Source organism: Lithobates pipiens, unplaced genomic scaffold, assembly GCF_037356315.1.
Source record: "Lithobates pipiens isolate NorthernLeopardFrog02 unplaced genomic scaffold, aLitPip1_a1.2 Scaffold_169, whole genome shotgun sequence".
Classification (NCBI taxonomy): domain Eukaryota; kingdom Metazoa; phylum Chordata; class Amphibia; order Anura; family Ranidae; genus Lithobates; species Lithobates pipiens.
Genome location: NW_027507754.1, coordinates 616,955 through 643,707, shown reverse-complemented (window position 1 = coordinate 643,707; position 26,753 = coordinate 616,955). Strand labels below are relative to the sequence as shown.

At 44.5% G+C, this 26,753-nt stretch overlaps 1 protein-coding gene across 1 annotated transcript in view; it reads right to left on the bottom strand.

Annotated features, from left to right (window-relative positions):
- The window catches only part of PICALM (phosphatidylinositol binding clathrin assembly protein), a 160,762-nt gene that overhangs the window by 59,943 nt on the left and 74,066 nt on the right, over positions 1-26,753 (bottom strand). Inside the window, 6 exon segments of the mRNA XM_077484929.1 lie at positions 2,357-2,457; positions 8,738-8,874; positions 9,031-9,154; positions 14,234-14,319; positions 23,107-23,148; positions 26,272-26,378. Coding sequence (XP_077341055.1) covers positions 2,357-2,457; positions 8,738-8,874; positions 9,031-9,154; positions 14,234-14,319; positions 23,107-23,148; positions 26,272-26,378 — 597 coding nt within the window.

Here is a 26,753-nt window from a genome sequence, read left to right as displayed (position 1 = left end):
TCTTCGCCGCTCAGCCTGGCCGCTGATTGGCTGGAGTGGATGGATTGAAAGCAGCGCAGCCATTGGCTCGCGCTGCTGTCAATCACATCCAATGACGCAGCGCGCCGGGGGGCGGGGCCTTGTGATACAGCGAGCGGCTATAGCCGCCGGCTGTATCACGGGAGCGCGCCCACAGTGCTTCTCACCAATGCGAGGGAGCTCGCATTAACGTGAGAAGCACCTGCAGGAGGAAGCAGAGACAGCCAGAAGAGCAGGTTCGGGGCCACTCTGTGCAAAACGAGCTGCACAGTGGAGGTAAGTATGACATGTTTGTCATTTTAAAAAAATTAAAATTTTTACTTTACAACCCCTTTAATTTGCATGCGGTGTGATGATAGCATTCATGTAATATTTTATGTCAGGATAGATTTTACATTATGAAGGACATGATGGTAGATACTATTGTTCCGCTAAAAAAAGTGAATATCGTTCGAGAAAACGTACACATATTGATGCAACTGATAATAAAAACATATGTTTGAATTGCGTAATGTAATGCGGATCATATCCCAGTGATGGTCTACATCTGTGGTTCTCACCTCAGGAACCACTAACAGGCCAGATTTTAGGTATTACCTTGGAGAGATGCACTCTAGAATACTGCAATCACTGAGCAGCAAATGATATCAACTGTCATGTATTTCAGTAATCTTGCAAACCTGGCCTGTAAGTGGGTCCTGGAGGACAGGAGTTGAGAACCACTGGTCTACATGGATGTGCTCATGTGACGTCCCCTATTTTAGTGGGAAAGATGTCGACTTTTTTTTTTTGGGCAAAAACTAACATAAATCAAGATTTTAAAGTTAGTACAGGTCGGTATGGTAGCGTAATACTTTGCTGCATTCAGGAGGAGGCTAAATACCACCTCTGATTGCTGCAACTGTCTCCGCTATGGCCACATACAAACTAGCTGATAACCTGTGGACAGTGCTCAGATGGCCACAACTCCTCAGAAACATCCACCCTGGATGAACACTGGCTCCGGGATAAGTATTTGCCATCGATTTAGAGGACAAATCTGAAACTGCTGCTGCTCAAAATTTGCAGATGCTCAAACACTGTGCAAGTAGTGTTTACAACCACCGGCAAGAACTTTGCTGGCAGCCACACATGCACTTGGGTGAATATTGCCCAAGACACAGTGCAAGTCCAACTTACAAAAGCCTTTATTCTGATCCTAATGTTGTAAAGCGCTGCGTAAACTGTCGGCGCTATGTAAATCCTGTATAACAATATTAATTCATGGAAAATCTTGATATACTCTATAGCGAGCATTACTAAATGGCGGACTGTGGTCCGGATCCGGTTTTATCCGGACTGGAGCCTCGCCAAATAGTTGCCCGGGTGTCCTCTGCCTGCCCACAGCTGGCCTGCCGTTGCTGCCATCATCCTCAATCAAGGGCCCATGGGAGGCAGGGCAGGTCTGTCCCTTTCATAACATCGCAGCACTCCCCCCCCTTCTCACACTGTCCTACCCTATTCACACAAGACGGGAAGCACGGGTGGTCTGAACAAGTTAAGAAGTGGGTGATTGATTTCTTGGACCACTTATGCTGACTAGCAACCAATCGCCTGTCTTTAAACATGAAAAGTCTAGACATGTGCTTCCCATCTTGTGAATAAGGTAGGACACAAGAGGAGAGGAAGGGGGGAGTGCTCCGATTTTATAAAAAGGGACAGGAGTCTAATATTGAGGGAGGTTGGTGATGGGGGGGTGGTTTGAGGGGTCTGTGATTAAGAGTCTAAATAGGGGGGGTCATGTGATGGATCGCGGTCTATAAAGAGGGGGATATGTAATGGGTCAGGCTGTAATTATGTAATTGGGGGGGGGGGGGGATCAGAGTTCTAGCATCAATGACACTCGGACCTCAGCTGGAAGAAAATTTTACTGACTAGGCCACCGTGAATGTTAATTCAGCACCTTTGCTCTCTAGTGTAATTAGTGGCCAATGCTAGAAGAGTCAAATGTATAAACATTTGAAAAAAAATCGACCCCTATGACTGACTGCATATGTGTTGTCATAAAGTGGATTTTTACAATAGCCGTGTGTCCAATTCTCAGGAATAGCATCAGCCAGTAAAATGCTATTCCTCCGTTTACTTGCTTTACCGTTAAACGAACTGTTCTTTTTACGGCCACACTAATAGTGGAGATGGAAACATCCATTTAGATCTCATTCTGGAAAATTAAACAGGATTTACAGTGCTAAGCGCCATCCTTCTGCCTGCAGCCACGTAACACTCCAGTGAATAATACAGCATGTTCCAGGCTTAGGAAAAATCCTGCCGGCAGTAAAAATGTAGACACGCTTCTTACCTCCCCATGTACTCGCTACTTGTGGCACGGCGCTCAGCGGATGCACAGCTGGCTGGAAACTTGGCTGCATGTCAAGCAAGTCATTTGGCAGCTTGGAAGTGCTGAGGAGAGAAAAGTACAAGGAGTGTTATGTTATGTCTGAGCAATTAGACACAGCCCACACAAATACTTCACCCGTGCCACACATTTCTCCTACAGTCTGTAAAACAAAAAAAAAAAAGTGACCTATTCTCAGAGATGGATGACCAAATCGAAAATAATACCCACAAATATGAACAGCCCGTGTCACAAAGCAGAGAACAGCGTGCCAACAACATGTGTGAATCATATACAGCTCTCTCATAACATGGTTAGAGAGAGCCAGACACTTTAAAAATATTAGGTAAAAATGCAGAACAAGAATTTGATAATCTTCGTTGCAATGTTTTCTCTTTTACAGAAATAAATTTAAGTGATAAAAGTAGTCATTTTTTTAAAATTAAATAATAAAGGTTATACTTACCTGCTCTGTGCAGTGATTTTGCACAGAGCAGCCCCAAACCGCCTCTTCTTGGGTCCTTCGCAAGCGTTCCTGGACCCTCCCTCCTGCTGAACGCCCGAGCCACTGATCTGTGTCCATTTAGACATGGCCTTGGGGCTCAGCCCCGCCCCCTCTCCTTTATCAGGCTGAAAATTTGATTGACAGCAGTGGGAGCCAGTGAGGAAGGGGCGGGGGGTGGGGTGAGTCCTGGACAGCTAAGCATTGCTGGTTCGAGATATGCCCAAGTAAGTATTTAGGGGGTTGCTGCACACAAGTTTTGTTTTTTTCTTAAAGTGAAAGTAAAGTTCCATCACTGACTTTTACCTATAGGTAAGCCTATAAGGCTTACTTAGTAGTGTCACAATTTCCTAAACGTGCGCCGTTTAGTCCTGAACGGCGACTCCTGCACGCATACATGGGGGTGTCGTCACTGCGGCTCCGGCCAATCACAGGAGTCTGTGAAACCAGAAGCAAGACAGATGATGGAAGCGGCCTCTTGTCTATAGGTTTTCAAATAACCACTTACGGACCGTGCGCAGTCATACGTCAGTACGATATAATCGTTATGGCAGTAACGGAAGGAGGAGGAGGAAAGAGGAAGAAGAGGAAATAGAGGAAGAAGAGGAGGAAGAAAGAAGGAAGAAGAAATAAAACTTGTTTTTACATTTTAGAAGCCAACGCACACATGAGCAGTGCCCGTATATGAAAATGGTGTTTAAACCACATGTGAGGCATCGCAGCGATCGCTACAGAGAGCAATAATTCTAGCCCTAGACCTCCTCTAACTCAAAACATGCAACCTGCAGAATTTTTTAAACATCGCCTATGGAGATTTTTAAGGGTTAAAGTTTGTCACCATTCCAAAAGCGGGTGAAATTTTGAAGCGTGACAAGTTAAGTATCAATTTACTCTGCGTAACATTATCTTTCACAATATAAAAATTTAAAAAGTGCATTTTCCCTCCAAAAAATGCGTTTGTAAGGCCACATCCGAGCCGCTCCAAAAATGTGTGACGGACGAAAAAGCTATTTTTCCATCCGTCATCGGATGGCGATGGACTATGCGGTCCATTGTCACCTGATCTTCCATAGGGGAGAGCGGCGCTGTGACAGGTCTGTCCCTGTGCAGAGACGGATCTGTCCTCTGCCTGCTCAGCGGAGATCGCTCCGGTGATCCCCGCTGTGCAAGCGGATATCCACGAGGCAGATCAGCACTGATCCGCCCCGTGTGAAAGGACCCTTGGGGGGGGGGGGGGGGGATGCCTCCTGCTGTAAATGCAAAGCACTGCTCCAAGCTCACAGCACAAACATCAGCCTGAGGGTAGTGTGAACAAGCCTTTATTTACACTTGGCCCTTGAACATGCGACTGCTCCAGGAAGTCCTTTCTAAAGCCCCTTCCCTTTTTGCATGCCATAGTCCTCTTTTTGGGAGTGTCCAATTGTCCAGCTATTATCTGTACAGGTCTCCCCTGAGAGGAGAGCCAACAACCGCCATTTCATTGTTTACATGTGATCAGCTGTGATTGGACACAGCCGATCATATGAATAAAAAAATCTTTACCAAGATGGCGCCATGTCACAGCACACCCCTTGCGCTGTGCATACCCCGCAAGCATGGTGAGACTGGGGCAACGTCGTCCCAAAACAATGGAGCATCCAGCCCGCTGACATGTCTATATGGCAAATATGGGAGGTAGTTAAGGGTGTTACCAAAAAATAATTGCCCACAATTCCCTTGGTACAACATTTTTAGTGCAGATGTAAAAGTCCATTTGCACATAGTGGATTATATTGTAACCAGGCAATAAAAGATAAGTTTACCATTCTGAACATGTTACTCCCATATGTAGGGTGCATGGTGTAACATGTTTAGACTCTGCCTGCTCTTCCCTGATCTCCTCCCCCCTTGTAACAGTGGGCCAGGGATCTTTTGCCAACAACCACTGTCACAATTCAATGAGAAATCCCCATGAATCAATGAACTACAACTACCATCAGCCTTTGCGGTGGTCAGCTTGCAGTTCCCAATGAACTACCAGGGCACTGATGAGCGCTGTAGATAGTTCATTGAGCTTCCCATCATTCAGTAACTGCCTACCCATATCAGTGGTATGGGCAGACAGCTACACCGGCAGACAGTCTGCAGGAGCCTGAGATTACACATCCATGATCTGTGGCTCATGGATGCATCACTCTACAGGCTTCTTAAAACAAATAGACACACTTTTTTTTTGAAAAAAAAGCATGCATTTATTAGTTTTTGTGAAGGTGAACTTATGCTTTAAAGTGGTTGTAAACCCTTACAAACCACTTTGACCTACAGGTAAGCCTAGATTAAGGCTTACCTGTAGGTCTCAGAAATATCTCCTAAACCTACACGTTTAGGAGATAATTGCCAAAAGACAGGCACCGTTGTCTACGGCGCATGCGCCGTAGACAGCGGCGTGCAGGCACACTGAGCGCGCCGCTGTTAATGGCGCTATGTCGCGAGCGGCGGCTCCTGTGCCCATGCGCAGGAGTGACATTGCGGCTCTGCCGAATGACAGCGCCGGAGCAGCTAGACCCACCAAGAAGATGGAGGCTCCGTACACAAGGGGACAGCGGTGACTTCGCTGGCTCCTGTGTCAGGTAAGTGACACATAATGGGCTACTATGCGATGCATAGTAGTCCATTATGCTTTACCTTTGCAGGGAATCAAAGAGGAAGTAAACTCATCAGGGTTTACTGCCTCTTTAAATTACGTCTGAGGTATGAAAACTTTTGGCTATAAATTTATGCTTTATTCAGGTGCAGGGTCTGCAAAGCGATCTGCAGTGGAATGTTTATCAGATCACAGTTTAGAGCTGGTTTATGGGCATTTAAAGAGGGGATACTCTCTCCTCAGCACCCGTTTTTTGATCACAAAATATTTTGCATTGCAATACCTCTCTGCAATTGCCAGAGTCACATTTAGAACCTGGTTGTGGTTCCGATCCCTTTGACTTTAATGGAGAGATGAACCTTACATTCTGCAAACACACTAGTCTTGAACTGCCCTATTCGGCAGGGAGGTTTTCCCCCTAACTTTACCACAGTCCTCCGCCTGTGTTACCGATCTCCTGAAAACCTCCACTTATTCTTGCTGTTTAGCAGCATTAACTAACTTTCCAATAACCATGACTAGGTTTTCAGTTTTAAAGATCGGCCTTAGAACTAGGAAGCCCACAGTAGAAAATTCCTAGTTTTTGGCTGCAAGGTATGTGCAAAGTTTTAATGGAAAGAGGCCTTTTTCATGAGGACCTGAAAGGCATGCTGTAGTCACGAAGGTGTTAAGCAATGACTGGGCAAGGTCCAAGTTCAGTATTTTTAGCAGCAGGAGTTCACATCTTTATTACGCCCAGCTTCTTGCAGACCTTGATCTCTGACACAACCCATGACTCCTCTAACTTTCATCACATGAGGACAACAGTTCAAAGCAAATTATCCTTTTACTATAGACATGTTGTAAAGAATCTTTAATGATATGTTTGTTTTAGTAAAAGACTAGTCAACCCTACTTAGTCCGCAAACCTAAACTCAAAACTGCTTTCCTCCCAGCTGTTTACTTGCCTCTTTATATAAGCTGCAGCCTTTGGTGGCTATAGGGCCATACTTCACGATTACAGGAGGCTTGGGGTATTCTAGAACAGGGGTCTACAAACTTTCTAAACAAGGGGCAAGTTCGTGGGGGGGTGCGGACTGTGGCCAGCTGGAGTAGAAAATGTCTTATCTTTGATTGTTAGTGGGCGGAATTGTGCCCCATCGTTCGCATCAATGGCAATGGAAAGAATTGTTCCCCAACATTAGTGTTGGTGGGAAGAATTGTACCTTTTCGATGGTGCCAGTGGGATGAATAGTGAACCTTTGTTGGTATCAGTGGGATAAATTGTGCCCTTTTGTCGATGTCAGTGGGAGGAATAGTGCCTCATTTTTTGGTGTCAGTGGGAGAAATTGTGCCCCATCACTGGTGTCAGTGGGAGGAATACTGCCCCTTTTTTGGGGTCAGTGGATGGAATAGTGCCCCAAGGGTCAAGTAAATACTGCAGTTTGGAGGCTGCTGCTCTAGAACACTACACAAGCAAAGCCAATGCAGAGGAAGATTTAGGTCCAGGGTAGATAAACAGTTTAGGAGGCTGGGTTTGTCAGTCTGAGGTGGAGGAGTTTTTAAATTTTTTTTATTTTTTAGGTCGGGCTGTTCGGGGGGGTGGACTAATGTAGTTTTTAAACCGATGAAAATAAATGTCTTTATGGTGCAAGTGGTGTATGCAGCCCTCAAAAATTCCACTCGCATGCTCGCATTTTGCGAATGGATTTTGAGGGCTGGTGAGTGTGGGCTGCCTGGGAGCGGGGCGAGCACCGCCGGCTGCCTGGGTTGTATGGGAGCCCTTCTCCCAGTGATTGTTGGGGGAAGACAGAGGAGAGCTGCTGCCACCGCCTGGTTGGTCAGAGCGCCAGGGAACATAACAGCTTGCAATAGCTGTGTGTCCCCTGCCACACGCCGTCATACAGCCCCTTTGTCTGGGCATTTCCTGGGACGGGTTATCTGTCTATCAAAGTTCCCCAGACAAGGGGGAGGGGCTGTGACGGCGTGTGGCGGGGAATACACAGCTATGGAAACGAGTCGTTCTGTTCCCCAGCTTTCCAATAAACCAGGCGGCGGCTGCGGCTCTTCTCACTTCCCCTGCACTGGCGGGCACAGGCTGCACGGATGCGGGCAAAGGCTGCACTGGCGGACGCAGGCAGGCTGCATTGGTGGACACAGATAAAGTTAATATTTTATTTTTATATGTTAATTCTGCATAAAACATTTAAGAGTAATTTCACGAGATATTTATGAGGGCGTGTTTAGGGGTGGAATTAGGGATGGGGCAATTGGTGGGCAAGTAACCCTTTGAGGCCTGGCTAGTAGCTCAGGACTTGAAATTTTTAGCCCTGATGTATGGGTAATCTCCTTATAGCAGAGAGAAAAACACTGGTATGCATAAACATGCGTCCAATAAACAAGTCTGTCGGGTATGTCGGAGATTGATTCTGGTAAGCTTCCTTTCACAAGATGCAGCACCTCCAGAGAGCCATAAGAAATATCGGATTCAACATAGGCATCAGAGGGCACCATCTAAGTGCAGCATAAAACCATTATATGATAAACAAATTGGCAACTCACAGTTTTGAAAGGCATGTAGAGCATTAAATAAAAAAAAATCAGGACGTCCTGGGAACCCTGCAGCAGAGGCATCCAGTCAAAGGATTGTGCAGCACTGCTGCCAGCCAGGTAGACATAGGAAGCCAAGCGCACTTCCTGGTCGGGAGGAGCCTCCACAGGAACCCAATGGATGATGTCAGACACCGGAGGATGCCCAGGGGGTGTGGCTACCCCTTTGTCAAGCCACGTGAGTTGACAATTTGTTTTTATCAAACAAATGTTTTAATGCTGCACTTAGATGGTGCCATTCGCTGTGTGCTGTTCGTAGTTAAATTGAACTTGCCCTTTGCAAGAATCTCCTTTACACATGAAGGCTAACTGCCCTCTCTGCAAAGAGGAATTACATACTGGTTAAAAGTCCATTTTGTTTGGTTTATGCTTTAGCCATCTACTTTTTTTTTTTTATCAGAATGACGGAATTACAGGGTCATCCCATTCTTACTGCTCTACCGCAGCGACGGAGCAAGAGTGTGCCCAGAGAACCAGAAGTTGTGGAACGGTTGGGCTAGTTCTAGTCATATACTGTGCGTTCTCATTTACATCTATGAGAGAAATATACCAGCAAGTACGGATTTATCTATGGCACGACAATAAAATCAACTTTTGCTGTTTGCACAACAGTGTGAATCTGAACCCATACCTGTTTAACGAGCCCGGTGTTGAAAACAGGTCAATGGCAGCAGTTGTGTTTATACTGCCTGCTGAGGACGACACGGGGGAGGAGGCGGTCGTAGAGGCGTTGTGAGGCTTTTTGGCGAGCTCCTTGAGACGCTGTTCCTTGAAAAAATAAAAATAAATTAAAAATATCCCCCAAAAGCAGTTAAGTGATAAAACAGGCAAACGGATTACTTTTACTGAAAAGAAAAAAATTGCTGCAATTTCACGGGTATATGGTTATGAACAGAAATGTAATTGTAGCGCTTTAGAAATTACCTTTAAAGCTTTTAATCGAGCCTGTTCTTCCTCCAGTGCTGCTTGCTTTTCCCTTTCATCCACTCTGGTGAGGGAGAGGCCTGTACTTGCGAGTGATGAGACTGCATTGGAAAGTGTGGTAGCCCTGCATTGAAAGCAGAAGGGTTGGTAAATCTATACGCTAAATTGATGACATTTAGAGAGTGCTAAAACACTATTCGGGGAGATTTACTAAAACAAGAGCACTCAGAATCTGCTGCAACCGTGCATGGTAGCCAATCGGCTAACTTCAGCTTGTTCAATTAAGATTAGACAAAAAAATAAACTGGAAGTCTGTTGGTTTTCTATGCAGAGCTGCACCACAATTTGCACTCCCCAGTTTAAGTAAATCTCTTATTTTGAAAAAAATTCCCATCACTCAAATTCAATTGTTGCACAAAAATCAGCTATTGCTGCGGCTGCACCAATGGTCAACGATTACTCAGAAGTAACATTTTCAAACAAAATTGTTTGGAATTTGCCAGCCTTAGAGAATGTGTGAGTGAGTGTGTGCAACAGAGGGAGCTTGCACGGCCCAGAGAGGGTATGTGTGTGCAAAACAGTGTGCATGTCTGACAGCGAGCATGTAAGTGTGTGAGAGCAGAAGGCAGGCCACAGATGATGCGATTTCAGAAAACAAAATGGCGGACAGTGTTGATAGGGGATTCCATCCTGCGGAGATATTATGTTCTCCCAGCTGGAAGGGGGGGGGAATCGGGGAGTGAGGTGGGGGTTATTGGGAGCGGTCCCTGCCAGGAGAGCGCAATGATTACCGCCAGAGGCTATAGCCGCTGGCAATAAGCTCAGACTAAAAATCAGACATGCTGGTTGTACCCACATTGATCAACTTGGGTACAATCAGTCTGCCAAATAGATGGACTGAATATCAGCTGGTCTCTGCTGAACTTGCTGAGATTCGATCCATCTATGGCCAGTTTAAAAAGAGGAGCAGAGCCGAAGCTCGTTTGGCTGTACTTCTCCTGTGGATCACAGGTGTGCAGTTCAATTTGCACTCCTGTAACCAGTTTTCAGTAGACAGCAGGCGACGTCACAGAGCCGGTTTGGACTCGGCAAGGATCGCAACCACATGGTCAGGGTCTGCCAACATGCCTGGACTGCTGAGATCCTGAGCCATCTGTTCCCATCCCCTCCATAGTACAGTGCTCCAAAAAGCGTGGGTTGGGGCAGAGAGCAGCGACAATCACCAGCTCTCTGCTCACTGAGCTGCGACAACCGAGTGATATGCAGTGTTAGATCGCTCGGTTCTTATTGTTAGAGCTGGTGGGGGACAGATGCCGCAGATGCATGCAGCTAGGAAAGCACGATTCACAAAACAAATCCCATAATTCTCTTTTAAGAGTGCCTGTGGAAGAATGCCCCCCGAGTGTGCTAGAGTTAGGAAAAAAAAAAAAAAAAAGACACCAGTCCAACCTGTGTGTGATTATATAAAGTGTGCATGCATTGACTCCCAATAAGATGACAGTCATTGTATAAATCAAGCTAACAATTTAGTCCAAGGAAAAACCAAGTTCTAATTGGATGCTTTGGATTTCAGCATTTCAAGATTTGTTTTATGGACCAGAAACCTAGAGCTCACATCTGATTGGCAGGAAACAGACTTGCCCTTTCTTCTGGTTTATAGAACTCAGAACGGTTAGGCGATTTAGAAATAGGCTGTGTCAGGCTTGGAAGCCGTGGGGTTTTAATAACGATGCAGAATAGATAATAAACACGGTATCGCCACTAGCTCCAAATCAATAGCTGAAATCACTCTGGCAATGCAGCACAAAACACTTCTCATCTCTAACAAATAACCAGTCAGTGGGGGTTAGAAAGCATCCATATTTAATTGTGTCTCATGGGCAAAATAATACATCCTGTTGGAGGGCGGCCAGAAGGGAGTTGCCTGGTTGCTGCTCCAGGATGTTTGATATAAACAAAGATTTCACATCTAAGCCATTTCAGCAAACATTTTGATTCAGAAGTCGCTGAGCTTTCGACCCGTCAAACCATCAGACCATGTGTTATAAAAAAAAAAAAAAATGAACCAGTCAGGACTGGGCACATTCAAGAATCGGAATAAATGAGTGTAGGCTTCCTTACTAAACCCAGGACTCTGCAAAAACTATATCTGGTCTCCCACAGTACACAGCACATAGAATGCAGTTATTTTATAAATACAAACTGCTAAATATCTTTTCTCATCAGCAGTATATAACAGTCTTGTGACTTCCATCAGTGTTTGGTTATTTTGTTTATGTCATTCTCCTCTGATTGTTCTATGAGGCTAAGACCCCTTTCACACCACACCGCCCATAACGGCGGTTTACCGCCGGATTTGCGGCGCATTTCGGCCGCTAGCGGGTCGCTTTTACCCTCTGCTAGCGGCCGAGAAAGGGTTAAAATCGCCGGCAATATGCCGCAATAGTATTACAGCGCTGCCCCATTGATTTCAATGGAGAGCAACGGTGGAGGAACGGTAAAACACACCGCTCCTTCACCGCTCCAAAGAAGCTGCTGGCAGGACTTTTCCCTGACGTCCTGCCAGTGCACCGCTGTAGCGTCGGGCTTTCACATTACACACAATGGTGCAGCTTCTTTAGGGCAGATTGCAGACGATGTTTCTAACGCTATAGCGCCTGCAAAACACCCTGGTGTGAAAGGGGTCAAGCACTGACCCCCCTCTTGTCTGGACAATGCTGGATCAAATGCACCCTCCCCCCCAAAAAAAAAAAAAAAAAAAAAAAAAAACACACTAGCAATACACAACAAACTGAGAATGTGCAGAGTGCCTCCTAGGGCTCAGGAAATGGATTGGGGACAGTAAAAGGGGAGGGTTAGAGAAGGCAGAATCAAACAGCCCCGATGTTACTGTTGTAGAATATATATATATATATATATATATATATATATATATATATATATATATATATATATATATATATATATATATATATATATATATATATATATATATATATATATATATATATATATATCCACATCAGAACTTGTCTCTCTCAACCAAGGTAACTTATAATCCTTATGCTGCTATAATTATTAAACATATAGAAAAGTACATTTACTTGTTTTAAACCTTTTTTTAGTTGCTTCCTGGTTTCTGGCCTAGACCAAAATAATGTCATACATCCAAGGACTCAACTTTTTTTTCTTTCAACTGCAGGAGCTGCTCTCAGATAAGCACAAACACCTACCAGCGTGCCTGAGCCAAGGAGAGATGGACTCCAGCAAACAAATTTTAAAGCGGAGTACCACCCAAAAAATTTAACTACTACTTGTCCAGCCCCCCCCAGTGTCCCACTTCCGGCAAAAGATCACTGCAGTATTAGCCGCAATCTACACCATGTCCAGACCCTCCTCCGCCCCCACCGCTGTCTTCTGGGAGACACAGCATGGAATTTGGGAAGAGGTCCCCTTTAGGGACCATTTGGCGGACTTTGTATATATGTGTGCGCGTGTTAGTTAGAGATATATATAACACACACACACATATATATATATATAGATATATATATATATATATATATATACACATATATATATATATACATATATATATACATATATATATATACATACACACACACACATATACATATACATATACATATATATATATATATATATATATACACACACACACACATATATACATACACACACACACACACACACATTTTTTTCAAATGACAATTTTTTATTTAAAAATGTCCTGTCATGCTTTTTTTTATGCCAATGGATGTTTACATTCCTTGTTATAGGAATAAAAGGTGACCCCCCCTTTTTTTTTTTTAAACAGTGAAATAAAAATGAAGAAAAATTCTTTTTTTTAAAAGGACCCTGTCCCGATGAGCAAAAGTGAATGCATTGTATGTAGTGTGATCGCCCGAGGGCTTTCACACTACAGCGGTGCGCTGGCAGGACATCAGGGAAAAGTCCTGCCAACAGCTTCTTTGGAGCAGTGAAGGAGCGGTGTGTTTACCGCTCCTCGACCGCTGCTCCCCATTGAAATGGGGCAGCGCTGTAATACCGCCGGCAAAACGCCGCTATTGTGGAGTATTGCCGGTGGTTTTAACCCTTTGCCGCTAGCAGGGGGGTTAAAGCAGCCCACTAGCGGCTGAAATGCGCTGCAAATCCGCCGCGTTTAACCGCCCACGCTATGGGCGGTGTGGTGTGAAAGGGGTCTTAGTGGTTAATTGCTCAACTACAAACACCATGTGTGCTCTACCCACTTATGTTTACCCTCTTTCCCATTTAAAAAAAAAAAAAAATTAAAATAAAGGGAAATTTCCTGTCTTAGGCCCCTTTAACACTGGTCGGACTGTTCCGGTCCGCCTGTCAGTTTTGACAGCAGACCTGAACGGGCGCTCCATGCTGGTTTATGGAGTGACGGATGTCAGTGGTGACATGTCCGCTGACATCCGACCCGGTCCGATCCGCCAAAAGCAGACGGATGGCCCTACGTCCGGATCAGATCGGGTGAGATCCACCATTTTCATCTGATCTCTCCATAGAATCCAGCGGCGCTCGACAAGCCCCTCCCCGCTCAGTGAGCAGAGAGGGATCTGTCATCCGCCAACCCAGCGGAGATCAACAGAGAGATCTCCCACTAAGCCGGCGGACAGAGGCGGACTCCGTGCAAACGGATCCGCCTTGTCTGAATGAGGCTTAAAACAAGGGTATAAAACATTCTGAAGTTACAATGAAACAAGTCTAGAGCAGGCTGCAGGGTACTGGAAGGACCCTGCTGGAGTGAGGCATAAGGCAAGTATTCACAAATTATTCATGAACCCCCCTATACATGACAAGCGTTTAACCCTTGCAGTGCAGAGAGGGGCCTCACTGAAAGGGGGGGACAATTTCTGGAGTTTGGCTTCATAGGCATGGCCAGCACCAGGTAAAGAACATAATAAAGTAATATAATATAGATACAAGTAGAAGGAAGTGTTTTTTTCACTGTACTCCCAAACACGTGGTACTAAATATTCTGCATGCACGCAAATTTTCTTAGGGGAATACAAGCAACAGAACTCAATACATGCAAGTAGCAGATATCCAAAAAATGAATCCTCTACGCAGTCCCATAGATAGCGGGTCCCATTTTCCCGATAGTTTTTTTTTTTTTTAAACCTCTCTAAATGATCCGGGATGAGGTTTTTCCCACCTGCTCGCTGCTGTTGAGTCTTTAATTTTCTTCCCTTCCAGAGAGGCTAAATGTTGTTCCAGGGCATCGAGCAGACTGCTTGGAGCCTGTGGAAATAGAAGAACTGAAAAGTAACCAAACCCAGCAATGAAACATCAAAAGTATGTACACTAGAGAGACGCAGGACACGGATAATATCACAGGATATCCAAATATGAGCAAAGTCATTACATGAGCCCAATCGGCAGCCCACCACAAAAACAGGAAACCCCCCACAAGAGGACATTCACCTAAGTTGAGAAATCCAAGTGCAATAAATAGGTTAAAGAGTACCAAATGAAAAATCCCAAGTCCACAAAAGCCTTTATTGTTCAACTCATTACAACAAGCAGCGCAAAAGATAGCCAACGCATTTCAGGGCCCGTACAATCTCCCTTCATCAGGGCTGGAGGAAAACTATAAAGTAACACATAAAAATGGTGCGTTCTTTGCGCTGTTTATTGTAGCGAGTTGAACACCAAAGACTGGAGCCATCTTTGATCCATTGATTAAAGTGTACATGTCATTTAATACACAGGGGAGGTGAGGTGGCCTGACCGCCTGCATATTTCAGAGATTATTATATCATTGCGGTAAGGCCCCTTTCACACTGGGGCGGTGCGGGCGTTGGCGGTAAAGCGGCGCTATTTTTAGCAGTGATTTACCCTCGTTTTAGTGGCGTCTGCGGCCGCTAGCGGGGTGGTTTTAACCCCCGCTAGCGGCCGAAAAAGGGTTAAAATCGCCCACAAAGCACCACTTTGCCAGCGGTATAGCCACGCTGCCCCATTGATTTCAATGGGTAAGAGCGGGTTAGGAGCGATGAATACACCGCTCCTTTACCGCTCCTAAGATGCGGCTAGGAGGGCTTTTTTCACTGGCCTGCTAGCGCACCGCTCCAGTGTGAAAGCCCTCGGGCTTTCACACTGGAGTGAAAGGGGCCTTTATTTCAGGCTCTACACAGGTGCTATTTTTTAAGGCTTTAGCGCCTGAAAAATGCCCCAGTGTGAAAGGGGCCCAAGAGGCAATTCTGACCCTCACTCAGTTTATGAAAAACTCTCTCAAAGGAAGCATTGGCTGAAGACCGTAAAACCTCATATTTACACAGACTAGACTAAGGCCCCTTTCACACATGCGGACAGTATGTCCCTATTTCATCCATCCGTTTGCGGATGAAATACGGACATACATGCATCCCTATGGGATAGCGGGTGTCTGCGGACTACTGTCCGATTCTGCAGATGGAGGAAAATCCTATTTTTCTATCCGTCTGCAGAGCGGATCGGATGAACACGGACAGACGGTCCGTGCTCATCCGATCTCCATAGAGGAGAACGGAGAACTGACAGGGCGGTCCCTGCACAGTGTGCGGAGACCACCCTGTCCGCCGCCGGCTCAGCGGGGACAACGGAGCGATCCCCGCTGAGCGAGCGGATCATCACGGGGTGGATCATTACTGATCCGCCCCGTGTGAAAGGGGCATTCGTTTGAATAAACCATTGTCAGTACACTGCATCCGGAAAGTATTCACAGCGCTTCACTTTTTCCACATTTGTTATGATACAGCCTTATTCCAAAATGTATTAAATTCCTTATTTTCCTCAAAATTCTACAAACAATACCCCATAACAACAACGTGAAAGAAGTTTGCTTGAAATCTTTTAAAATTTATTCAAAAAAAACCCCATGTACATAAGTATTCACAGCCTTTGCCATGACACTCAGAATTAAGCTCAGGTGGATCCTGTTTACACTGATCACCCTTGAGATGTTTCTACAACTTGGGGGTCCATCTGTGGTAAATTCAGTTGAATGGAAATGATTTGGAAATCCACACACCTCTCTATATAAAAGGTCCAACAGTTACCAGTGCATGTCGGAGCACAAACCGAGCCATGAAGTCCAATAAATTGTCTGTAGAGCTCCAAGACCGGATTGTATTGAGGCACAGATCTGGGGAAGGGTACAGAAATATTTCTGAAGCATTGAAGGTCCCAACGAGCACAGAGGCCTCCATCATTTGTAAATGGAAGAAGTTTGGAACCACCAAGACTTTTCCTAGAGAGGGACACCCGGCCAAACTGAGCAATCGGGGGAGAGGGGCCTTAGTCAGGGAGGTGACCAAGAACCCAATGGTCATTCTGGTGTCCATTTTTGAAACAGTGATCAGTAGTGATCCTGAGGAGTTTATGAAACAGATAATCGGGGGGGGGGGGGAGTGATTGAACATGTTCTCCCTCCGATTAACTCTGCACATGGGAGAATCCCCATTGAATGAAACAGTAACGGCCAGTTTATGAAGCTGCGATCTGTGTCAGAATTCACACTCCCTGATTCACCAGCTCCGAGGTGGAGAATTGCGAAGTGAAGAGAGAATCCCGGGGCATCTGAGGAAAGAGGAAGATTTTTAACTTCCTTATGCCTCGTTCAGACCCCCCAAAACTGTAATCATGTCCCCCTGTCTAATTATATATATATATATATATATATATATATATATATATATATATATATATATATATATATATATATATATATATATATATATATATATACACATATACACACACACACACACACACACTGTGTGCATATACATACATGTGTGTGTAATATCAGAGCTAGAGAGATCTATATCGTTATTTTATTAACATTAACCACACCGTCTGTCAGTGTATTGAGCAGTGATAATTTATCACTGCTTAATAAACTGACATCTGTGTTTCTATGAATTTCTGGTACTGTAATCTTGTAAAGTCTCATGAGATTGCAGTATCAGGGGCCGTTCTCCACTGTTGGAAGCATTTGTAGATCGCGTCACTCCTCCAAGAGAGAAGAGATCTACTCTACTTCACAAACAGGCACACAGGAGAACTATCTCCTCCGTGAATGCTGGAGAATAGATTTCACTGCTTCATGAATGGACACCTCTGACAAAGCGCCAGCATTTCTGTGGAGAGAGAACCTTCCAGAAGAACAACCTCTGCAGCACTCCATCATCCAGGCCTGTATGGTAGAGTGGCCAGACAGAAGCCACATGAGAGCCTGCCTGGAGTTTTCCAAAAGGCACCTGAAGGACTAAGACCATGAGAAACCAAATTCTCTGATCTGATTAAACAAAGCCAAACACTTTGGCCTGAATGGCAAGCGTCATGTTTGGAGGAAACCAGGCACCGTTCATTACCCGGCCAATACCATCCCTACAGTGAAGCATGGCGGGGATGTTCAGCAATAAGAACTGGGAGACTAGTCAAGATCGAGGCAAAGATAGCCGAGACATGTTTGATGAAAACCTGCTCCAGAGCACTCTGAACCCTCAGACTGGGGCAAAGGTTCATCTTCCAACAGGACAACGACCCTAAGCACACAGCCAAGCTAACAAAGGCGTAGCTACAGGACAACTCTGAATGTCCTCGAGTGGCCCAGCCAGAGCCCAGATTTAAACCTGACTGAACATCTCTGGAGAGATCTGTGCACCGATGCTCCCCATTCAAACTGAAGGAGCATGAGAGGCCCTGCAAAGAAGAATGGGAGAAAGTGTCCAAAAATAAGGGTGCCAAGCTTGCAGCATCATACTCAAAAAGACTTGAGGCTGTAATTGGTGCCAAAGGTGAGTCAACAAAGTATTGAGCAAAGGCTGTGAATACTTTAGTACATGGGATTTTCTCTCATTTTTAATAAATTTTAATGCAAATATTTCAAACTTCTTTCACGTTGTCATTACAGGGTAGAATTTTGAGGAAAGTAATGAATTTAATCAATGTTGGAATAAGGCTGTAACATAAAAAGTGGAAAAAGTGAAACGCTGTGAATACTTTCCATATGCACTGTAAATAAACCAAAAACTACTTAAAAAAAAAAAAATGTGCATTTATTTAAATTTTTGCACTGCCTGCAGAGCATTGAAACTGATCACTGCACTATGGGGTGCAGTTTCGAAGAAGGAGGTTGACAGGTGCAACCATGTTTCACGCGACACCCTAAATAAGGGCGCAACATGAAACAACGAATAGACTATGCTTTTATAGAACACATGCAAATATTATATAAACACAGCATTGGTGAATATCACCAGTCAGTACATGAAGATCGTTTTATGAGCAAGCCATATAGGAGTCAGCATAGACACAGAGGAGTCCTGTGGCCAGTGATGTACTTAAAGCGGAGGTCTACCCACCCCTGCAAAAATTAAAAGCCAGCAGTTACACACTGCAGCTGCTGACTCAATAGGACACTTACCTGTCCTAGAGTCAAGCCATGTCGGCAACCCTGCTGATGTTTCCATCAGCTGTCGGGTGCTACTGCCACCACTGTGAGTAAGGGAATCCTGGCCATGTAGCATTACAGCTTCATGCCAGGTCCCTACTACACATGCATGAGGCACTGCTACACTCTCCTACTGGCCTGGCGGTGGGAGAAGGAGAAGGGAGGCAGGCCGTGACATAATTTGCCAGAGCCCAGATTCCCGGAAGTGGGGACAGGTATCCGTTGCCCCTGAAAAGTGCCAAATTTGGCACCGGATGGGTAAGGGGAAGAGACAAATGCGCAGAAGTTCCACTTTTGGTGGAACTTCGCTTTAAACTGTAAGTTCACCTTCACAGAAAATCTGTAAGGTGACCTTACAATGGACCCCTCCCTTCCCCCATCCCCCCGGTGGTCATGCTCTACCAGAGCAACGCAGATCCCCCGCTGTCAGACACCCACAAGCTGCTTCACCAGTCTAGGGCTGTCAAATCCCCGCAGCTTCCCTTCTCCTTCTCGCACTGGGGACAGGACAGACTAGACTGATTCCAACTGGTCAGCACCATCCATGTGATGGGGTGGTCACTGTAAGGCCTGTAAAGGTGAACTTACACTTTAAAGAAAAGGATTTCACAGGCAACTCAAAAATTTGGTTTTCTTCATTGTGCACCAAGGGACACAGGACTCGGTTAATTCTTAGACCATTGGGATGTCCAAAAGTCATTCCATGATGAGCAGGCGAAGCAGTAAACCGCTAAAAAGGCCCCCCTAAAAAATACCCAAACAAGTTAAGGCCCCTTATCTGGAGTACCCTTCCAACCAAAGCCGGCATACGCCAAGGTCTTACCACCCAACTAGAAAAACCTAGCAAGCGAGAAAATAATGCTACAGACAATAGGAAAAAACTGGGGCAAGCATGGAGTAAGAAGGGTAGGGGGGCTCAGCTTAAAATTTTTGCCGGTGTTCAATCATAGCCCAATGGTCTAAGAATTAACCAATTTCTGCGACCTGTGATGCTAGATGCAGGCAGTACATCCCCCCCATACACTTACATGGGCTGACTGCAAACCACAAACACTGAGCCCATTAGTGGAATACAGACCTTAGCGCCGGTGTGAATAAGGCCTTAGCCATGCTGCCAGTTCAGAGGTAAGTAAACCGGTCCAGCCTGACAGTGCTTAAGATAAAACTGCACAGGACAGCACAATTTCTGGCAAAACACTTTCAGTGGTAAACTTACACTTGCTTCCTTCTTGTTTGAGACGTTAACTGTCCAGATAAACATACACTAATGATTTTTAAATGAACCCATACCTGCATAAAATTTGTGATATATTTTTCATGTGCCTGCTCAGCTTTAAAGTGCAAGTTTGCCTTTTCAGATTTTTTTTTTTTTTTTAAGGTAAACACCTTACGTCCTCTACTTCTGTGGTCCCCTGGACCACACCACTTGCCTCCTCTTTCCCTAGGGATAGCAGCAAAGAACAGATAAGTTATGATTGGTCAGCGAGGTCATGTGCTGGCACTGACCAATCAGTAAAGCCCCAGTCCATCCCTAGCGGAAAAACAGTGCGGTTTTCAAACCCCATTACAACTGTCATGTGTAGATGCTGGAACTATCCCCCATGGAGGTAAGAGCAGCGGGGACCAGGGACAGTGTAGGGTGTTGGTTCACCTTTTTGCTTTTTTTTTTCTGAAAAAGGAGAACACTTTAAGCCTAGACACCCTTCTGTGTAAAGCAGAAATCGTTTTTAAAACCCGCAAGTTGAATCCTCGATACAGAATCCTACCAGCCTGCCCATGAATAATGCTGTTCAGCAGATGTAGCAGCTGCCGGCAGCAGTTACAGATTATAGAACCAAGATCAATACACCAGGAAAGATGACGCAAGCTGGGAAAATATCTACTGTGTGACTAGCTGTATATAATGGACGACTGTTCTGAGTGAAGCCTCTGCGTTGTGTGTGTGCAGCTGGAAGCCAGACATCTGGGTCGGCCTTTCATAATGTAGAGTGTTCGCTGGCAAATATTTAGGAGAACGCACAACAAATGTCAAATGAAAAATGATCATCAGATTACATTCCTCTGGCCACGGAGCAGCAGATTATAGCAGCAAATCTCTGCACTCTGGGCCTCAATGATAAGTGTCTGAAGGAAAAGCTGTGATCACCCAGCAAATACGACAAGAATATGCCCAAAGTTACAAATTGATCTATCACGTTTTTAGAGGAAGGTACAACTTACAGTACACTTATCTAATCTATGCTGCTTGCCAAGTGGGGCTGTAAAAAGATACAAGATAAATTCTGCACCAAGCATGTATTTCATGCTGTCAACTAGCAGCTTTGAGACTCAATCATATAACAACCTAAAGGTTAAAAGCGGAGTTCCGCTTAAAAAAATAAAAATAATTAAAAGTCAGCAGCTACAAATACTGCAGCTGCTGACTTAATAATCGGACACTTACCTGTCCCAGGGTCCAGCGATGCGGGGAAGGAAGCCCCACTCCTCTCTGACGCCGGCATAGTTACTGTGGGCTGTCACCGTGACTGGCTGGGCAATCATCTGGGACACATCACAGGTCTATCTCTCTCCCCCTCTATATATCTATATATATATCTATATATCTATATATATCTATATATATCTATATATATCTATATATATCTATATATATCTATATATCTATATATATCTATATATATATCGGCGTATAACACGCACTTTTTCCCCCCTTAAAATCGGGGGAAAGTCGTGGGTGCGTGTTATACGCCGATCCCCACTGTCTGAGTCTAAAAGACCGAGCGCCGCCGAAAAAGACCGAGCGCCGCCGAAAAAGACCGAGCGCCGCCGAAAAAGACCGAGCGCCGCCGAAAAAGACCGAGCGCCGCCGAAAAAGACCGAGCGCCGCCGAAAAAGACCGAGCGCCGCCGAAAAAGACCGAGCGCCGCCGAAAAAGACCGAGCGCCGCCGAAAAAGACCGAGCGCCGCCGAAAAAGACCGAGCGCCGCCGAAAAAGACCGAGCGCCGCCGAAAAAGACCGAGCGCCGCCGAAAAAGACCGAGCGCCGCCGAAAAAGACCGAGCGCCGCCGAAAAAGACAGACTTTTTTTCCTTAAAATGCCCTCCTAAACTTGGGGTGTGTGTGATATACGCCGGTGCGTGTTATACCCCGATAAATACGGTATATATCTCCATCTCTATATATCCCCAGCAGGCATGTTCAGCAAGTCCCCAGCTTATTAGTACCCTCGTTAAGTAGATGCCCTGCTCATTTGTATCCCCAGCTACTGATTGCCCACTCAGTAGTAGCTCTGCTGACCCTCCGGTTTTCTGATACTCCTCTCTCCGGTCCTCACCTCCCATCATATTACTCCCATGAGTTTCACCACGTGTGATATCTGCTAGTGAGCTGATAACTTCCTTGTTCAATCTTTTTATTGAAAAGCAGATAGATCAAAAACGTTCACAAAGTTGGTACAATTGAGCTGACATCTGCTAGTTTCTCCTGCTCTAATCCCCCACAGCTCTGCTGATCCTCTGTCGATCAGTCCACTCGCTCCGGTCCCCACTCACCTTCTTACACATTGTATCTATGGAGCAGCAGCATTGTAATCCTAGGATAGGCACTGTTAGGACAATAATAACCCCCTCTCCTCACTCATATAACATGAGGGGAGTTTCTGTAGCTAATCATTTCAATACCAGACACTTACCGGGCAGGTAAGGTGATGAGGTGCTGACAGGCATTAGTGATGGGCACTGACTGGCACCATTTGTGGGCACTAATTGCCATTGATTTTGGGCACAGATTGCCATCCCTGGTGGCCATGGGTGGCATGCCTGGTGATCATCAGTGGTGGCAATCCCTGGTGGTCTGAAGTGGGCATCCATGGGGGGGCTGCGCTGATATTCAGCGCAAACCTCTCCCTGCCAGGAGAGCAGCTGATCGGCTCTCCTCTACACGCGTCTGTCAGATGCGAGTGAGGAAAAGCCGATACGTGGCCTTTCCTGTGTACAATGGTCAGCCATGATTGGACATGGCTGATCACATGGTAAAGCACCTCTGTCAGAGGCTCTTTACCAAGATTGGTGTTTAAGACTGACATGCCGCACCACCGATCACCGCTTTATCCTGAAAAACGTTATACGATGATGAGTCAGGATAACGGAACCGCCGCCCGGCCATCATTCTGCTATAGTGGTTAATCTAGTCCACAGACGTGTACAGGAAGTTATCAGCTCAATTGTCCCAACTTTGTGAATGTTTTTGATCTATCTGCTTTTCAATAAAAAGATTGAACAAGGAAGTTATCAGCTCACTGGTCTAATGGCAGGTTAAATAGGCATTTTTCACATCAAAAGAGAAAGGGCATAAAACACTTTCAAAAGGAATGATTAACAGACCAAAACAACAACAAAAAAATGAGCAAATAAGAAAAAAAGTTTGATAGGATTCAAACACTTTAAAAATCAGCATTTTCTGCAACTCTCAATTAAAATACAAGAACTGCTTTTCTGTGAACCAAATGCTGTCCACGTGCGTATTTCCATAGAAATAATATCCAGGGATTGTAGCTAAATACACACAAGATAAATGCCAAAAAGTTTCTTTACCTGAGATAGATCGGGTATGTCTCCTCTGTCAATTCCTACTTGCTAAAGTGAAAAGAAAAAAACAAAACAAAGGTTAAAATATATCAAATGACAACCAAGCTTTCAGATTTGAACTTTCTGGTAGACTATAACAGGCCCACCATCCCACAATGCAGTGCTCAGTGTTTGGGTAAAATACCACTAGGCCCAAGCAGTGGCACATGGGAGACACCTACAAACCTGCACCCAATATTAGTGGTAGCAAGGCATTAGATAAGGACATAGTACGCATGCCCTGTGTACTTCAACAGAGTTTCTTGATAAAAAATAAAAAAGGATCCATCCCGGCTCTGTGACAAAAGTGGCCAATGGCACAGGTAAGCAATAGAGCAATCTTATTAACATTCACAAAATGCCATAGATAACAAATGGTGATGAAGGCAAGAAGAAATAAAGTCCAAAAAAGAACAAGAAAGGTAAAATAAAGCAATTTCAGCAGAACCAAGAAAAGGGCTCACGCAGAGTCCCAAGAAAAGATAAAGCTCATAAAAGCAAATCCAGTGCAATAGTGTTCAGCAACATCAACTAATGCATCTTTGAGAAGAAAAGTGATCCAATGAAGTGCTCCAAGATTAACCACCACAGTAGACTGGACACTCACCAGGAAGGATGGCTGCTGTTAGAGCAGCAAGCACGCGTTCATTATCGGTCATCCGAGTAAAGTAGGGAGTCCAGCGACACTCAGGATGCAACTAAGATAAATAAAGCGCACCAGGAGCCAAATAAAGTCTTCATAGTGTAGTAACTTTATTACAGTTCCATCAACATTAAAATCCAGAATGCTGCCGAGCCAGAATCAAAGGCACAACGTCAAGAGGACAAGTGTCTCCTACCCTAGGAGACCGATTCCAGGTTGGCAGCGGCACTGAATGTAAGGATTGTTTTCTACATTCTGGCTTTTAATGTGGATGGAACTGTAATAAGGTTACTACACTATGAAGACTTTATCTGGCTCCTGGCAATCTTTATTTTAGTTGCAACCTGATGGGGGGTGTCACTGGACACCCTACTTTAATCGGATGACCGATAATGAATGCGTATTTGCTGCTCTAACGGCAGCCATCCTTTGTGGCAAGTGGCCATTCTACTGGGGTGTGGTGGTTGATCTCGGAGCACTTTATTGGAACACTTTTCTTCTCTTCAAATACATTAGTTGATGTTCCTGCACACACTATTACACTGTATTTGCTTTTATGAGCTTTATCCTTTCTTGGGTTTCCTGCGTGAGTCCTTTCCTTGGTTCTGCTGAAATTACTTTATTTTACATTTTTGTTTGAGTTTTTGGACTTTAATTCTTCTCACCTTCATCACCATTTGTTATTTAGGCCTTTTTTTTGGTGCTACACATTTTGTGAAAGGTTTTTTTAATAGTGTGCAGAATGAATGCCCCAATATACACAACCAAATATAGAAAAATATATAAACTGCGCTCAGGAGAGAATTACAAAAAATATATAAATTAAAAATAACAAACAATAGGCAGCAGCTTTAAGTGGGATACAAGCACTAAAATAAATGAAAGAAAATATGGAGAGCTGCGCCAGTAGCACTATATATTTAAAATAACTGTATAAATAAAAACATATAAAGGACATATGGCATTCATACAGGATAAATGTCTAATTGCCAAAAGCAATCACTTAACGTGCATGTAACAATCACAAAGAAATGTATGAGTAGAAAATATATAATCTATGTGAAATGAAGACTATATATGAAAATAAACATAAAAACTATAAAATTAAAGTCCAATAAGATGTTCCAATATCGCAGCGATTAGCACGTCACCACCGTGAATCCACACACAACTGAAGATCTGTGCCCGTCACCGGATAAGTGATGCGCTTGCCAGATATATAAACAGTAACAGCCTTAACGGTATTAATCCGAAGCAGAGTGGTTAGAACATCAATCAAGGTTCTTGCATCCAGACAACCCTTAACGCAGGTATATGGCAATACCCCAGCCTTTAGAGCTTCAATGGTTAATGGTCACGTGTATCACCGGTAACACCATTAAAGAAAAAGAGATGCCTCCATAGCGTAAAATCGCTCAGATAATTTATTGGAATAAAAGAATCACACTTACATAAAAAAGCTTTGTGTCAGCATCGAAACAGAGCTAAACAACGCCGGCCGGCATTCAAACAAGCGTCCCGTCCTCCCCTCGTAGAGCGTGGTGGCGTCACTGCGTACCTTCCCAGACGCGTCTCGTCATAGATGACGTTATCAATGGGGAACATCCCCATTGATGTCATCTATGACGAAACGCGTCTGGGAAGGTACGCAGTGACGCCACCACGCTCTACGAGGGGAGGACGGGACGCTTGTTTGAATGCCGGCCGGCGTTGTTTAGCTCTGTTTCGATGCTGACACAAAGCTTTTTTATGCAAGTGTGATTCTTTTATTCCAATAAATTATCTGAACGATTTTACGCTATGGAGGCATCTCTTTTTCTTTAATGGTGTTACCGGTGATACACGTGACCATTAACCATTGAAGCTCTAAAGGCTGGGGTATTGCCATATACCTGCGTTAAGGGTTGTCTGGATGCAAGAACCTTGATTGATGTTCTAACCACTCTGCTTCGGATTAATACCGTTAAGGCTGTTACTGTTTATATATCTGGTAAGCGCATCACTTATGCGGTGACGGGCACAGATCTTCAGTTGTGTGTGGATTCACGGTGGTGACATGCTAATCGCTGCGATATTGGAACATCTTATTGGACTTTCATTTTATAGTTTTTATGTTTATTTTCATATATAGTCTTCATTTCACATAGATTATATATTTTCTACTCATACATTTCTTTGTGATTGTTACATGCACGTTAAGTGATTGCTTTTGGCAATTAGACATTTATCCTGTATGAATGCCATATGTCCTTTATATATTTATACAGTTATTTTAAATATATAGTGCTACTGGCGCAGCTCTCCATATTTTCATACACAACCAAATAAATGGCGTTTTTATACCCATCGGAATGGTAAAACTAACAATTATATGAAAAGTGGATTTAAAAAATAGGTAGGATACAGATGCCCTATTGACAGGCCTCTGAAAGCTAAAAAAAAAAAAAAAAAAATGCCCCGGCCTCAGTGACATAGGGGTACACACATACCTCTGCAACTTTTAAAAACTCAGAAATCCGTGTCATTCTGGTGAGGAACTTCTTGTAAATGTCCAACCCGTCTTTACACTGGTTCTTCTTCATGTCAAAATATTTTTCTAAGAAAGAAGATTGGGGAGAGCTCTGGGGTAAAACACCTCAAATGGTACATATAGCGGTCACTGGTTATGAATTCTTAAGTCAGGAGTGTCTAGGGCAGGGATGACAAACTGGCAGCCCTCCAGCTGTTGCTGAACTACAAGTCCCATCATGCCTTAGCTTGTGGGAGTAATGCTTGTAACTGTCAGCCTTGCAATGCTTCATGGGATTCGTAGTGCTGCAATCGCTGGAGGGCCGCCAGATTGACAAATGTGGTCTATGGGATCTTTACGCTAGACATTTATGGTCAATAAAGGGACCGTGATCTTATAGCGGAAGGGAATGCCTCAACCGTAAAAGATAACAAGCTAGCCAGCCCTTCTGTTCCTGATGTA